The sequence below is a fragment of the Colias philodice genome, chromosome 20 (genome assembly GCF_061535455.1).
Source record: "Colias philodice isolate Cphi_HAF_F1 chromosome 20, ilColPhil1 Martin Lab GWU primary, whole genome shotgun sequence".
In the NCBI taxonomy this organism is placed as follows: domain Eukaryota; kingdom Metazoa; phylum Arthropoda; class Insecta; order Lepidoptera; family Pieridae; genus Colias; species Colias philodice.
In genome coordinates this window covers 6,186,293-6,204,122 of record NC_143105.1, presented here as the reverse complement: position 1 = coordinate 6,204,122, position 17,830 = coordinate 6,186,293, and the positions used below count along the sequence as shown (strand labels likewise).

The window sequence follows — 17,830 nt, the reverse complement described above, 5'->3', positions numbered from 1 at the left end:
CTCCTTTGATATGATTTTTTCATTAATTATTATCATTCATAATTTTAAAATCACAAGTTATTGTTGCAAAAGCACTAATTTATTAATTTGTGTATTTGCATTTACCCTTTCATATCCACGTTAAGTTGATTTTTTGTAAAATAAGAAATCGTCGATTTACCGAGAAAATTTATTTGCAAATTGAAAAATCAAAGAGCACTCAAAAACAAGATTGCTTTTAAATTGTTTTATCATTTATTTATTATCTATTCCCATTATACCAATTTATTTCGCAAGCAATAAAGAAGTCTTCCGTCTGCATTGTTCCTCTGAGCACCGGCGCTTAAGGCCTCCCCCACATTGGGCGTAGGCCGAGCGTACGCGTTTCCTGAGCGTGCTGCCGGCGTCGGCGCGGCGCGGACGTCGCGTCAGCGCGCCGTCTGTGGGGCGCGGGTGTCGCGCCATCGAACGCTATGCAAGCGCTGCGCAAGCGCCGCGCCGACGCGACGTCGCGTCTAAAGCACTCGGCCGCCCGCGCCGTGCCCCTCGCACTCATGGAATGTGTGCGGGGGGCACGGGCGGCCGAACGCCTATGGAACGCGACGTAAGCGCGGCGTCTGCGCGGCGTTCACGCAGCGCCCGCGCGGCGCTGGACAACGCGTAGCCCGCGCCCCACAGACGGCGCGCTGACGCGACGTCCGCGCCGCGCCGACGCCGGCAGCACGCTCAGGAAACGCGTACGCTCGGCCTACGCCCAATGTGGGGGAGGCCTTATACCAGAACATAATCTGGCCGCGTTTTTATTTTCCTTTTTACACGGAATCCAGGATGTGTGGATATTTGCATGAATATTTATCATAGATATCGTCGGTTATGTCGTAAACCGCATTTTAATGCATTTTTATCTAACACTCTACGTTATAGATATCTAAAACTATGAAAGTGAGCACGAGGCCGGTGTCATTACGTTTTAGTGGGTGTTAAGTGTTTAAAATATACGTTTATGGGCTGTTAAATTTATTACTGAACTAATAAATTGTTGTGTGTTAATTTCTTTTTTTCATTTCATAACTTGGTTTGGTTATTTGAATGTTAAATTCCTACTTTGAATATGTTTGACACTTTATAATGATGCCATCTTTAATTAATAATTAAGTTTATAGTTTAATTAACACCTGTAAATTGTTATTTGTATCTACAAAAAGGTATTTTATACGGGAATAGGCATATTAGGGATAAGTTATTTAAGAACTTTTTAGGGTAGCGCAGCGTAATCTAAAAATTAACAGCTTTCTGGCTATTGTATGGAGTTGTAACTCTGTACCTAATTAAGCTTAGGACTGAGATAAGGATATATTTAATTGTCATGTTCAAGTTCAAGAAAATTATTTACTACAAATATAGTGAAAACTGTATTTTATAAGCTGAAAAATCACACATTATAATAATTAGTTTACACAGAGTTGAATACTTAAGATGACTAGGTTTGTTTTCAAATTTTGCAATAATAATAATTAAAGCATAAAAATAAAACTTTTTCGCTTAAAAAAGAATCGTCTACTACATGGTACGTAATTTATGTATAACAAAAGTCGCCGAAGTTAATTGTCTTTGTCTTTGTTTGTAAGTACCTAATGTCACTATTTGTTAACAAATATGGAGTCCAAAAAAGTGAAGTCACGTGTCCCTTAGTGGGGTAAGGCCACAGATTAGATACTAGGTAAGGGGCAGATGCATTATTCATACACCTGTTTCACTGAACAATTTTCTTTAGGGACAAGTAGGTGATCAACCTACTGTGTCCTGCCAGATCGAGACATTTTTTTTTCTTCGTCTTCACCTGGAATCGAACCCTCGGTTCCACGCTCACGCGTCAACCACTTTACCAAGGAGGCGGTCGTCCAAAATTATCTGGATATTATTAAATTGCAGAACGGTCAAGGTGCTGAAACATGATACCTAGAGGCTTTAAGGCTACGTTGCTCACACCGTTGCCGTCAAATTAAGTTAACAGCAAAATAAATAAACATTTCTACCAACGCGCTACGAATTTTCCATAAACATGTACCTTGAAAGCTAAGCTTGAAAGTTTGAAATTGTTACAATTAATTTGAAACGTTCAAACAGTTCTCAATAAGCTAATTTATAAACAATCATTTGAATTGCCAGCTCGCCCACGTATGCGGTGTTTACAACCTAGTTAAATTAATCGCTTAGTTTTCCCACGAGCGAAGCTTGAGTATAATTTATTAATTTGTTTTCTGCTAACGATCGTACTAATGCGAAAAGCTTTGCCTTTAGTAATGGGATGTGTTATGCAGAAGGGAATCAGGCTTGTGTTAATTTTGTGAATACTTGAGGTATTATGTTTTTTTACATTTCTGTACTTGAGGGTAAAATATTGAAAAGAATTTAAGTACAATTAAATTTAGAATTTATAGAGTGGCTTTATTATGAAAATTTCAAGACACGTTTCTCAATTTGCATTTTTTGTTTTAGATTCTACTCATTTCAATTAAATTTCCAAAACTCAACCAATTTTCTAATTATTATTTGAATGATATTTTGAGATTTTAAATTTACCTTTATTTAGGTTTACGATTAACGATTATAAACATATTTATAATACCAGAAATTATATATGATATACCTCAGAATTCCGCATGTGTGCATCCTGGGAACCTCTCACCGCCTACACCGTCATAGGCTTTAACACCGAGCTCGTAATCCAGGCTTGCATATGGATCACGTAGTATGGTAGACATCAATAATTCATTGTACTGCAGTCCGACCGACCACTTCGCAATAACAATAGATCACTGTTTAGCAGGAGCTTTAGTGGTCCAAGTCATAGGAGTATAAGAAGCCAGCCAGCTAGCGAACCCGTAGTTTTTACGTGAAAGCGTAACAAACACCCTTCCTCATAAACTTTCGCATAATTATTATTGTTTGCATTTAGATGTAGATATATTATCTTGACTGGGAGTACAACAGTTTGAAATCTAATTACAGCCAATAAAAGCCAAGAAAAGGCTGTGCACATAACATAGGTACACAATCTTGGTTGGCAGTACAGCGTGCCGATAAAGATATCATTTATAAAAAATCATAATCTAAGTAGTTAATAAGGAAAAGGGTTAGTTAATCCTCGACGGATTTGTGCCAAAGAAAAAAATATTGATCTCTGATAAAACAAAAACAAAGTCCTACATATAAAAGTAAAATTACACAAAACGAATTGATTAAGTCTATAAATTAATACTGCAGTAAAATATAAATTTTTACTCTTTTATTCTTCCATGGATCACTTAGAGGACAATATAATATACCTAGTTGCATTTTAAAGTATTGGCGTCAAACCGCTCTCCTTTTCTCACTTATTCTACACGATAGCGGGCAAAGCTTTTGTACATTTGACGCCGTAGCGCCACCAATATAAAATGAACTACTCATATACCCGTATTCGCTTATATTAAATCAACCTTGGGGGTATTCTTAGAATGGTCCTGTACATCTATTAAGGCGTTCGATATTGGCCTGCTAATTTGAATGACAGTATTTAAACTAATTCGTGTTACTTATGCAATTACATGCCGTAATGCTTGGATAATACCAATTTCGCAACGGGGTTTTGTAAATAATGAAAATGTATGTGGGAAAAGCTAAGCGGAAATTATTTGGTATGTATTTATGTTTAATCTGTTTTAATTTAAGGTAATCGAGGTAGTGTTTTAATATAAAATAGGTGCAGGAAATTTACAAAGCTTACAGTTTATATACTATTAGTACATTGAAACATTATAGGTATATAAAATATAAAAAAAATGATAAGGTTAGATTTATGAATCTAAATATAAAAGCCAATCCAAGCCAGCCAATCTAAAATCCAAGCAAATTGAAAAGTGTAAACTCATTCATTGTATTCAAAAAACAATTATCGAAACACATCCTGGAAGACCACACGCTCAAACTTTGAATGCAATGAATGAGTAGGTACCTAACCTAACTAATGTAAATAACCTACTCTAAATATTTAACTAACGAATGTTATTTTTTATACATACCTATGTTTAAAATTATTTTTCTCATGTAAGTGACTTATTTTCTTAATGGGATTAAATGTCTTTAAACCTTATAAAAAGTTTAAAAAATGTAAGCTATCGCGTGTCGTACAAAGTAAAAGACATAAAACAAGTTTATGTAGGTACAATGAGTTTCACAGATGCCTGAATCTCAATTTATTTATGTACTAGCTTTCCGCCTGCGGCTTCGACCGCGTTTTCAAAGAAAAACCCGCATAGTTCCCGTTCCCGTGGGATTTCCGGGATAAAACCTAGCCTATGTTACTCGTGGATAATGTAGCTTTCGAATGGTGAAAGAATTTTTAAAATCGGTTCAGTAGTTTATGAGCCTATTCATTACAATCAAACAAACAAACAAACAAAGTTTTCCTCTTTATAATATTAGTGTAGATACAAGAATGAAATACTAATCAATCAATTAATCCTGTAATTTATGTAAAATTGACTTGAGAATGACTAAATTACTTTAACAAAGCTTTCCTGCAATTCCAAAGTAATTAATTGTATTGTTTTAATATGTTTCGTCAGTTGTTTAAATTTTACGAAAAAAGGACCATACTTTGAAATCAATAATCAATATTAAACGAAGGAAAAATCTGGTTACTTAACAGAAGGTCGTGTGAAAATTTTAATTAATTTATAAATGGGTTCATTGCTATGAATAAAGATGAAACATGTTTTTTTTTACTATAAGTATATAATGAAAATTGAAAGAATGTTTTAGTATGTGTTCGTCCAGTTAGTATAATATTTTTGTTATCTTTTTTACTTACCTCTGGTAATAGCAGAATAAGGAATGTAACTTTTAAATCAAACCTTCAATAGGTGCTAAGTGTATTTTCCAGGCATAAATACAAGATTTTTCTTAGGGAGAAGGATGAAGTAAATTACATACAATTCAAATATTAAAAATCTATTTATTTCAATATCACTTATTAACAATATTTAAATGCAATATTTACACAATATAGTAATAAAATATGTACAACCATTCTTCACTTAAAACTACTTAGGACGGTACATTACTTACTATTCCTTTGGAATGAACTTTTATTTGGACGGAACCGTTTAAATAAATTAAATTTATATAATAATACTTAAATATTTAATAAAAATACTGACAAATTCTCAAATTACTATTGAGCTTCAATACCTACAAAAAATAGATATCGTCAAAACGATATGAAAATATGATATTCTAAATACTTATTAAAAATAAAATTAAATGAACAACATTTATTGCACGCGTTGTTTGATGTAGATGAAATTAAAACATGAAATACAACCATTTTTATACATGTATTCATATTATATAAACAGAAAATTTAAACTTTATACCGCAGGCCGACAAGCATATCAGAAACAAAAATTTAATGTTTATTTTTAACAAAAATCTTTTCAGATGCCAAAATTATTGTATTGTACTATCCACATGAGGCAATAAATTGAATTTAACATAATAAAATTAATTTATAAATTATAGATTATCAAAAACGATATATTAAGTGACCATAGCCCTCTCAGTAGGCATCGGAAGCATGTTGTAGGTAAATCTTTGGGTGTAGTCCGTCATTTTGAGGTTATCTGACCACGGGGGACTGGGGTTCCACCTGTCTATGCAATCTGTACCCTCTATGGACCCACCGTTGGTTGATAATCGCATGCGTTTCGGTGAGGGGTACTCCGTGCCTGAAATGATCAAATTCAAATTCGAATTACATTTATTTGCAAAAATGTAGTTACAACAGTCATTTAAGTTTATTAAAATGATTCGATTAATATCCTAGATGACATAAATACTTATAAGTGTAAAAAATTGTAACTGCTAATGCATACTGTGTATATATGTTAAAAAAATCATTTAAAGTAATGGCAAAAAGAAAACATAACAAATCATAAGACTTTAGCATAGTGTTAAAAGTATATTGAAATTTAACGTTCCGCAACGTTACGTACACTAAATCAAAAATTATAATTATATTAGTGTACTTTCTCTGAAATACAATAAAATAAAATAAAAATCAAATATTACCATCCATACAAGTACTGGTGCAGGGTTCTTGTGTGTAGTTCACAGTTGGGTACTGTTCGTAATACTCTCTCTTCCCAGGGTACGCGTATGGGTACATGTTGTTTATAGCTTCAGATGACATGTCGTAGTGATTCGGCGATCTATGGAGTTAAAAATAGTTATAAATAAATGTTAATTTATAATAACAATGTGTAGAGATAAGAGAAAAATTTTTTTTAGATGTATTTAAAGTGAATGTGAACCCAACAAATGTTCTGTTCATATTTAATTTGCACAAATTTCGCATCGCATATTAGGATGTTTTTTGTATCAAATAAGATACAAAAAACATCCTAAACCATTCTCATTCTTCTTTCAAAACATCATTGCATTAGTACGTGAAACGACGATAATTGATAACAAAAGTATAACTTAATATTATTATTCATGAAAATACGCTCGTCAAATATAACTGGACCGCACATTTCATAAAAATTAAACCACACATAAGCTCTATCTGATTTGGCTCCTTATATGGATAAACAACCAGAGTAATGTTGCGTGAATTGTTCAAAATTTCACTGTAATATCAACCTTATTGTAAGGTAGTGAGGTTCATTATAGAATTTAGAGTTTCAATGCGTAAATGTTTTGTATGGGTTCACAATAAATATGGTAATGAAAGGTGTCAAATTACGCTGACGCGACGGACGGACGGGTGATGATTTTCTTATTTGTATTCCTATAAGGTTTGACATGACGTGTACAAATTGTGGCGCGCGACCTTGCTTACGTTTATTACAATTTGTACTCTAGTTATGAGTTCCTGTGTCTTTTATTTGTTAACCTTATGACGTTGATATTATATAAGACTATGTGTGTTTAATGACACTATTATTGTAGGAAAAATCTACGCAGTTGACTTGATAGCCAGAGGATATACATTCTATACATTTAGTAATTTGAGATCTGAACTCTATATTAACAAATGAAAAAATATAGCATTTGGTGACTAATAAATACAAAAATATTTTACGTTTTAGAATTACTCACCTTTCTTCACTAATAGTAGATTGCGGGGAATGCGTAGAATAATCAACGGGCCCTCGTTCCGTATACATTCTTTCACAAACATATTCCTCAGGTTTCTGTACATATGAGACATATCCAGAATATTCTATGTCATTGTTCTCTACATAGTATTCTTGATAAGGCTCTTGGTAGTTCGGTTCTCGTCGGAAGAACTTTTGGCAGCGCGGGTCTAATATACCGCATGGTTGATTTTGATAACCGTAGTATTGGTAGAGCCATGAATTTGCCACCATGATGGATGCTTCTTCTTCACTGTTTTGAAGAGAAAATTTGGATACAATTATTTATTAAACAATCAACATATTTACGAATGAAAAGAAAGACTAATCATCATCAAAGTGTGCGTTACGCAGAGCTACGGCAATGTGGCATATATGGTCCCAAATCAGGACTAGACAGATTTATTTGTAGTTATTTAACATTAAGAAATATTGCACAGTTAAGCGGTGTAAAATATAAATACCCAAAACATGAATTACTAATCATTATGATTGAAATCAGTGAATTCGTAGCACATTCATGCTACGGACAAATATGTACTACGAAAAAAATGACGTATGATATATATGCGTATTTAAATTATTGCTCAATTGTGTATAAGTATAATTAATTGAATCTATCAAATAATATACACACCTTAATACTTGATTAGTTGCTACGATAAATTGCCTAGGTGTGTCAGTGGCCTCTTTGACCTGCAATACCATGTGTATCCATAGAAACAGGCCGGATCTCTGCTGCAGCTTTACTAAAAGGATGCAGCATTTGTCTTGCTCGGATTGTGTTACTGAAATAAATTGTTGAATTAGTTGTCATCGTCAAGGTCACTTTTTATATATTATTTGTCAATTTAGGTAATAGATAAGCTAAATAAAAGATATCTACAATACACTCTACAGGAAGTTGTATTTACTTGACAAAATTTTCAATGAAGACAACATTTAAAGTAATAAAAATAAATATTCTGCCTTATACTAAGCAAATTAACCAAGAGATCTATCGATAGAATATTTTTAATATTAGACAGTTGAAATTGAACATTTAATTCATAATTTTTTACCACATGTGAAGCAAGTGATGCAGGAATTTTGCTAATATCATTGAATATTAACATTATTCAATTGAATATAAAACAGAATGCTATAGCAATGGTTAAGCGATAGTGACCCATAAGCCTTCCACTGCTTATCCCATAATTTAATATTCTATTCAGATCTCAAATTTCAATAAAGGTTGGTGTAACGTGTGTAATTGATTATGTGTCTTGCAATAACTTTCAAACGCAAGGTTACGACTTACGATAGAGTAAATATTTAATGAAGGATAAATAAATAAAATATATTTTATAATAATCAGTAAATTATCTTACTTAATTTATGTTTGGCCTGAGCTTCCCGTAAACTATCCCAATGTAGTATTTGGTACCAAGAGACATCAACTAATTCTGATTTCTTCCATCCTAAATACCATTCACCACTGAAACAAAATAAACACATTAGCAACCATATAAATACCGGTTGAATAAGTAATATACCACACAACAAAAACTTGTTTTAAAGACTTTTTTGACAGAGATATTTCTGATATTACAATGTATAAAAAATTCCGGGCATGGCCAGCGGCGTGGGGGGAACACTTACTTGGTGTCAATGTGCAATATCTTCATGTCCATGGCATGCACGGTGGTGAAGACGTTGGTGGCGCCGTGCACCACGCACTCGCGCGTCTCGGGCATGGCCAGCGGCGTGGGGGGAACACTTACTTGGTGTCAATGTGCAATATCTTCATGTCCATGGCATGCACGGTGGTGAAGACGTTGGTGGCGCCGTGCACCACGCACTCGCGCGTCTCGGGCATGGCCAGCGGCGTGGGGGGAACACTTACTTGGTGTCAATGTGCAATATCTTCATGTCCATGGCATGCACGGTGGTGAAGACGTTGGTGGCGCCGTGCACCACGCACTCGCGCGTCTCGGGCATGGCCAGCGGCGTGCACGACGCTAGGAACACGGGCTCGTTGCGGCTGCATAGCGGGAGATATGACACGTAGTGTCCTCGGACTAAAACTACCTAAAAAATTGAAAATATCATATAAGTAGGCATATGGTGTATACTTTGAAACCACGTGTAAACGAAACAAAATAATTGTTATCATAAGTATCTTAAAGTTTTATTTCAACAGCATTTTGTTTTTAATTATAACTTACTTTTTGGTCACCAAATCTCATCTGTCGCCTGGCGTTCCTAGACACATTCATTCTACAAAAGAAATGCCTATTCTTTGGTATATTTTCAGTCTCTCCGTTGCTCCCTCTATTCAGTTCTAATTGAACCATTTGGTGGTCTTGTCTGTCTATTATATCGTACACGCTGTCACCGTGTATTAATAAATCTTCCTAAAAGAAAAATAAATACACATTGATAATTGAATCTTAAGCAATGCAGTAATATTAACAACATTATTCACTATAAAAGAAAACTTTTATGTAAATTTCTAATTAGGATTACATAATCTAACTGATTTAACTATAAAATAACATAATTTAAAAAACAAAAACAAACCATTGAGTGTCCCAAGTATTCCGCTGCATTTTCCGATATGTAGAGCAGTTTGCCATTCTGTGTCATCATCATCATAAAACCGTTCATAGCCTGAAAGACATTGTAAGTGTCAGTACATTCTGATTTTAATGTTTTCACGGTGAACGCTCATAAACTTGAAAAATATACCTTCGAAAATCCGATATTAGGTGTGGGAGTAGGTTGTTCCTGATACTGATAGCTGAAGTCGTGACTCTTAAACACTAAAACAGAAAGAAAGACGGAATTATGGGTGAAGTAATAGCAACTAGAGATAAGATAGCGAACTAAATGCATTTTAAAAACGTCTTAATATGCCTTTTCGTGACTGAAGGTGAAACAAAAAGTTTTGGAGACGTTTTCAAAACATGGGATGAGATTTTGGATAAGCTGTACGTGATGAGCTTCGACAAACATGTGGGACATGGGAAGCATGCTTTGGGAAATTTTACATGATGAAAGGAAAGGATTTGACCTGTAAAGGACTTTTGAAGAGAATTTGCTTATCGTTTTTATATCGGGATGTATTATAAAGACTCATATGTGTGTACAATACATAAAAATATATATACCTACGTAGGATTTGATAAAAAGTTTTTTATTGACTGTGCTTGTTTTTATAGTTTTCTTATAACCATTTTAGATATGTTTTTCTTATATATTCTTCCCTTTTTATATAAGAAAGAAATTATTTAATGAATCACTATTACAATAAAATGTCTATTTATATTAAACTATATCTTAAATAATGTATAAAAATTGAAAAATTCTTAATAATACATAAAAATGGAATAGAAAATTGTATGCGTATTTTTTTTTCATGTATTTTCATTCAATTAACTTACCTTGTTGAAAATAGTTCATTTTCCTCACATACACACAGACTAGGGCCATAAGCTGTAGCTGAGACAGTCTCTGCCGAGTGGATGGTGGTAGTGGTAGTAAGTCCCGAAGGTTGGAGATTTCCGCGTTGATCAGATCTCGGCGCATTTTGCTCGCGCCCTTTGTTGATTTTGTTGGCTCGAATCTAGATTAAAATTGTTCTTGTTATCATATTTACAATTAATTTATTACAATTTTTTATTTATTTTATAGTTATTGTTATTGTTACATAAAGGGTTGTTCTCCAACTGCAACTTGAAATAGGTGACCCGCGCTGAAAATCAGCAACGTCTGCTTATCAGATGATGCGTAATATGCTAAGAAGTCTCTCTAACTGTGACCAAATGTAGTATTAGTATATATTATTATATATACGAAAGCGTGATTCTTTCCTCCTAATAAAAGGACAACTTAAAAATTAATATGATAAAATTGAATAAATAGGTAACATAGTCTCTACATTTTTATGCATTTTAGGTAATGTGAAATACGGGAATGGTTTTATTTTCTTTTGAGAATGTTTTAAAAGAAAAATTAAATATTGTATGCTAATTCATTTCTATGACTTCCTTCAGAATAAATTTTGCTTCTGAATTTACAAAACTATTAAATAATCTCTATCTAAACCCACTAGGAAACGGGTAGAATGTAAATTTTTCCCTAGAATAATTATAAGAAAAGATCCAGCCGGATTTGTATACAATGTACGGATATACCGACGGACAGGTGTCGAGTGTCGGCTCGTATAAAGATATCACAATTCTTGCAAACATTAGAATGATAATAATATCGCTTTCGACGGAAATCATGTGTAAATTTATAGCTTTATGCTCTTCTATAATTATAATATCGATATTGTAATGCAAATCCAACCTGGGGCTCATTCTAATGCATTCAATTTCTTTTCCTATATCATGATATTGAATACAAATTATAATGCATGTTATCGTTGTTTATTTCATTGTAAATGCTGCCTGTATTGATATAATTAATATTAATATCGGCTGTGAGATGAAAGTAATTATTGTGCTGGGAATTGCAAAGTTATTGAATAGTTCTAATATGTTTTTCTTAGTTTGTATTTGTTGTTATTACAGGCGAAACATTAAATAGTTTAATATTTTATAAACTGAAGGTATGTCATGTCTGAATAATAAAAATAAACCTTATAGAAAATAAATAAAATCTTTATTAGAGACTTGAATTTGTTCATATATTTTATGAAAAATTACCAAAGCATACCTTAAATAAAATTGTAACATGCATTCTTTATTACTTTAGAATATCATTGACAGATTTCCTTATATAGGTATGTTAGTGTTAAATTAACACCATTCAAAGATACCGTTGATTATATTTCAATTTAACTGCGCCTATGAAGCAACTCATCTATATAGGTACTTACTAATATTATGAAACTGAAGCGTTTGTTTGTTTGAACGCGCTAATCTCAGGAACTACTGGTCCGATTTGAAAAATTCTTTCGGTGTTAGTTAGCCCATTTATCATATATATATATATATATATATATATATAGGCAACAGGAGCGGAGCCACGCAGGTGAAACCGCGGAGCGCAGCTAGTGTAATATAAAACAATTTATTAAACACTAAACACTACCGACAAATTAGAATACAATAGATAAAACATAGAAAAAACGATTTCCCAAACCCTCAGGCATTAAAAGGAAACTATTTGACTCGTCGGCATACTCTACGAGCCCTTTATCTTAACTTTTGTCTTTTTACGATCGTTTGAACGTAACCTTTTTAAGGTTTGATTGTGGGAAGTGAACGATGATTGGTGATCGTTTTGTTAATTTGATGAAACGATTGTTTGCTTTTTATTGTTATTGGGGCTAATGTGTGTGGTGTTTGACATATTTTTTTCGTTTGGATTAATAAAAGTTGATTTTGAGTGACAATAAGCGGTTTTATTTTGCTTCAAATCTAACTTTAATGTAGTAATTATTATCTGATCTGTGATTTAACCATAAAATATTTTGTATGGAGGGTTTTTTTCAACGTCTATGTTACGATCATTTGACATATTTCATGTCAAAATTATAAGCGTATATATATTACTAGCGGTCCGCCCCGGCTTCGCCCGTGGTACATATGAAAAATAGATGTTGGCCGATTCTCAGACTTACCCGATATGCACAGAAAATTTCATGAGAATCGGTCCACCCGTTTCGGAGGAGTATGCAGACTAACATTGTGACACGAGAATTTTATATATAAGATATTCAACAGAAATCCATTTTTTTATATTTTATAACTTTCTATTAACCATAAACCAAGTCCACTTTACATAAATTACGTAAACTTAATACACATTTCTCCGTATATCATCGAGTTTAAGGGCAAAAAGTGAATTCCTTACATAGTTGTTAGAGCCTCAAGCCTTTCACGGTGTCCGTGTTACACCGTGTAAATTCTTCCGATTCAGTTTGACCATCTGTTTTTGTGGGAGCACGTGTTGTAATGCTATGTAAAAACATTTAAGGAATTTTTAAGGAACGCAATAAATTCCTCGGTGTACTTGGATTAAAAATTTGAACTTTTAAAAGAGACGGGGTATTCAATTCCTTGGTGTTTTACTGAATTTAAGTCGAATATTTAGAGCTTTTGTATAAGATAGTTGTTAGATTTGATATTCATATTAGCGGCATTAACTTATAGCGCTTAAAGTCTCATATATAATTAAGATGTATAAATCATAGGGACCCTCAACACTTAAAACAAATATTTTTTCCACTAGATTGAAGCGCTTTTCTTTCGCTTTGAATCGTTAAAATATTAACCAATTTATTCAATATTTATTACCAGTTCGGAAATAAGCTCCTACAAATCTTCATTCCTTTTCTGGGGCAGCGATTATTATTTTAAACTTACTGGTTTAATCAATATTGCATTCATTAATTTAAATAAGTCAAATCACAAAACACGTGTTTGTTACAGAACCTACTAATATTCCACGACAAGAAATTATAGATATAATAGGTAATGCTTTTCTGCGCACGGCAATCGCGGCTGCGTCCTTCTCTGTGCAAAGTGTTCTCTTGCCTCTTTGTTAACAACCGTGATGATAAATTTTACACATTTATTTATTTTAAACTTCACTCTGGGATTCCCTAAACCAGTATAGATCATTTATATTGTGGTAATATTGGTTACTTTGGTTATTAGCTATGTGTATTGGAATGAAAATTTCTGCGCCTGTGGATTTGAGTTGGCAATGTTGCAAGTTCATAGTTAACGCATAACGCTTTACACTTTTGTTTTGGCTTTATTACTGAATTATTTTGTTATAATTATTATATATTTGCATAAACGTAGAATTGAAACAGTATTTAAACTTTTAAAAACTTATTGGGTCGATATATAGGTAGATCTATTTTTATTTTAATTTAGAATAATACTTTAGGAGCTTTTTGTTACACTTTTAATGTAAATTTTTCATTATTTGTACTTTTTTAAAATCAATAAACGTTTTCTTATTTACACAGAATATACTGTTTCTCTGCAAATAATTCCTAATTAAATTACGAAAAAATTTTGTATGGAGCCCTTTTCAGGCTTATAACTTTCTTGATGTGGATATAATGTGATAGCCTCTTTAACTTATTCTTTTTCACTTCAAGAAAAGTAGATCTACTAAGTAAGTTAATATAAAGTTAAAATAACCTTAAAACTACCCGAAAATAACCTTAACAATGCAAAGCTCATCATCGATATAAAATGCGATAAGACTGTCCATTGAGCCAATCATAGCGATCCCTCAGAATATTTCGTAATAACATTTCTGTACACATATACCAAGGAATAATCATTTCTTAGCAGTTACAATAGACATGATTACTTGATAACATGATAATTCTGTCAAAGGTACGCGCAGTTTGACATAATGACGACTGGAGTATTTTATCTCGATCGACGGACAGACAAAATGTACCGAGATATAGATATCGGATCTACGCTTCGTTTCTGTAATTGTGATTGGGAGTTGCTTGTTAGAAAACTTTAGAACGAACTCTGATTACGGTAAAGTATGCGTATAAATTGCGCTTGTTTTTATGTTTGAAGAAAATCAGGGACGATATTGTAGTTATTTTATTTATCTGACATCTGAGATTTTAAAAATAACGGTATAGTGAAAATCTATGCTAATATTATAAAGCTGAAGAGTTTGTTTGTTCGTGCACTAATCTCAGGAACTACTGGTCCGATTTGAAAAATTCTTTCGGTCTATCTAATAACCCATTTATCGAGGAAGGCTATGTATCATTACGCTAAGACAAACAGGAGCGGAACCACGCGGGTGAAACCGCGAAGCGCAGCTAGTATTAAATAATAGAGACGGGAAAAACTTTTCTTATTTGCTTATTAATCACAAAATTATTCCTAACAGCTTCACTGTGATCGCCTTTTCATTGTATATTACATTACATACATTGTATATTAATTAATATACAATATTTCAAATAGGTATATTTAAAAAAAAATGCACTAGGAACGAGAAGAGTGCTTAATTTTTTAAATATAAAATTATAAAAGCTCTATTCAATGTCCACTTCACTGACTTTTTACGTGTTCCTTCGACTATTTGATTGTATTTGATAATTTCATGTCATAATATACTAATTAAATATATTTGTATCGTCACAATGTGTACTTATATATTTTCGTAGAAGGCTAACAATTACATAACACGCCAAGTCACACGAGATCGGTACATGTGTGCTAATTTGTCACTTATTTCTATTATCAGCTGAATTGCAAGCACTGTGACGTCACAAGTTTGCTTTAAACATATGTTATAACATTAAACACTTTTTAGTTATCTTAGAATGGAAAAAACTTCTTTTTAGAAGGTGGATTCTTTTTAATGCGTTGAAATTGTATATTCCCGGCGAATTTGAAGAGAAAATAATTTAACAAAACTGTAAACATTTGTTATTGTCACGATATATTATTTTATAAGGTTTTTTGTGTTTATTAAGTTATAATTTCTAAACCATTGATAACTTCTTAACTCGAGTAACTTATAATATGTTGTATGAATATTTTTTCAGTAGTGACAAAGTTAAGACTTTAAAATAAGTTCAGTTTAAGCTATGCTATTAACTTTAAAAAGGATGTGATTGGAAATTATGTCCACAATTTTGTTAATAGGTATGTTAGAAGCATTCAAACTCAAACTCAAACATTTATTTATTCAATTAAACTTCTTCTAGAAACAGTTTTGAATCGTCATAACATATTTTAACATTTACCACCGATTCGGAAAGTTGATCTGAGTTCCTATAAGATTACGCAGTAAACGACAATATTAGTTCATTGTTACATATAGCTATTGCAAATTTATATTTAAATAATTTGCATAAAATGTTCACAGCGCGGCCAAGTTATGAGAACTGTATCTTACGTTTGTGTAATTATAATAGCTTTTGAATAATTAATTACGCGTTGTTGATTGAAAACATTGTAAGTAAGACTTAATGCAGTTTCGAAGTAACGAGATATTACGTGGCTATAGAGAGATCTAATTAAAGAATTAATGGAATAGAATAGGACTAGTTCGTTAGTACTTCATAAATATGTAGCAATTTTCTATTTAGTTTGTGTGTCGGGTGGCGAAATTTGATAATGTCCTATAATATTTATTTATTTATTTATAGTGCGCGTTTAGAATCTGATATTGAGGAAGAAAATATGATTAAATAAAATCAATAGAACTTTTAGTAGTATGCCAGAAAAGGTTTCTGATACAGGAAACTTTTCATGAAATAAATTTATGGAGACTTTACAATGTTACCATATAAATTAATAATTAATTAACCTTAATAAAGCACTCTTCGCCTTCTTATTTGGACTTTGGCGATATTTCGGAAAGGTATTTTTTGCACCATAAAGTGGAGCCAAAATAAAACTTTAAAGCAGTAGAATTGAAATGATGTTATTTTTAATAATTTAAGCGTTATTATTTTAATTGTACAATAAATACTATTTACAATAATACAATTACAAAGAAAATATGCAAACAAATATAAAATTCATTTGAAAGGATTGCAAAGTGTACATTTAAAAAAGTAGTTAATTCACAAACTTTGTATTAGGTATATTATAAATGCAAGTGCTTATTTTACAGTAACTATTATATTGTTATAAAAAATACTAATAAATAAAAATCTAATAAAGCATTAAGAAAAACCAAATAAAAAAATCTTACCTTAAAAACATTTTGACACCACTAATATTCCTTTAACAATAAAGTTCTCACATAAATGTCAGTTCATAACGATAAACTAAAAAAATTAAAAATAAATAAACACGACCACACAGTCCGAACGATCAAGACTTAATGATTGCTCAATAAGGACGAGCCTTTTCATAAAAACTCACAAAATTAATGTCATATTCGAACCATAAAAATAACCATAAACAGCACGTGTCCGACATAATTTAACACCTATGCCTCACAGAGCGTTAGAAAAAAAACTATTTTGAATTTCGAACCCCTAATGATAACGCGTCAATTTATGCGTAAGCTTTTTATTGGAATGAGATTAAGGACCGATACTAAAGCTCCGATACTTCCGTGCGCGAGCGCATCAGGACAACGACTATAAAAAGGCTTCGTAGTAAACCTCTCTTTCCCGCGCGCATTTTTCTTTTTTTCATCAAAAACGCGCCTGTGCTTGTGACCGGTCGGCACAAAGCCAATTTAAAAAAGTTTAAACAGTTTTGCCCTGTCATCAAATACAAGTATCTTTTTTTAGGGAAAACTTTCCGATTATGAACAACTTTATTTTGGGGTTTGTCAACCGCGTGTGACAAAGACGGCTAGTGTTCTCGCGTTTTTCCGCTCGTTACCGCGGGAAAGAAATAGAATGAGTTATTTTCTGACGGCATCGCTTTAGATTAATGAGTCTGAGAGAGATGTAAGTAATGTAATTACTGGAGGTTTGCGTAAAGGAGACGGTATAATGATCGAACGTACGGACAGTTATTGATAACGTAATGTGCTTTTATTTGCGAGAGATTTGCTGTAGAGTGTGATGCATGGTTAAAGTTAGAGTTAATTGTATTTTAATGAGACGGTTTTGAGGCGACGTTGGGAGTGATGAGTTACGACGTTTTGTTTCCGAGGCAGTGGTTATATGGCAGGTGTTTTAATTGCAGTGTGAATGTGTACTTGTG

General features: G+C 32.7%; 1 protein-coding gene across 1 annotated transcript; it reads right to left on the bottom strand.

Annotated features, from left to right (window-relative positions):
- Positions 1 to 4,966: 4,966 nt before the first annotated feature.
- LOC149479502 (PAS domain-containing protein cky-1-like) lies at positions 4,967 to 17,214 on the bottom strand. The gene is made up of 11 exons (XM_089707796.1): positions 16,860 to 17,214; positions 10,589 to 10,770; positions 9,894 to 9,967; positions 9,726 to 9,815; positions 9,371 to 9,559; positions 9,049 to 9,233; positions 8,534 to 8,640; positions 7,801 to 7,951; positions 7,126 to 7,416; positions 6,094 to 6,233; positions 4,967 to 5,750 (listed from the first exon to the last, which is right to left on the bottom strand). The coding sequence occupies exons 1-11, from the start codon at positions 16,868 to 16,870 to the stop codon at positions 5,563 to 5,565; spliced, it is 1,608 nt and encodes a 535-aa protein (XP_089563922.1). The 5' UTR covers positions 16,871 to 17,214; the 3' UTR covers positions 4,967 to 5,562.
- Positions 17,215 to 17,830: the final 616 nt, after the last annotated feature.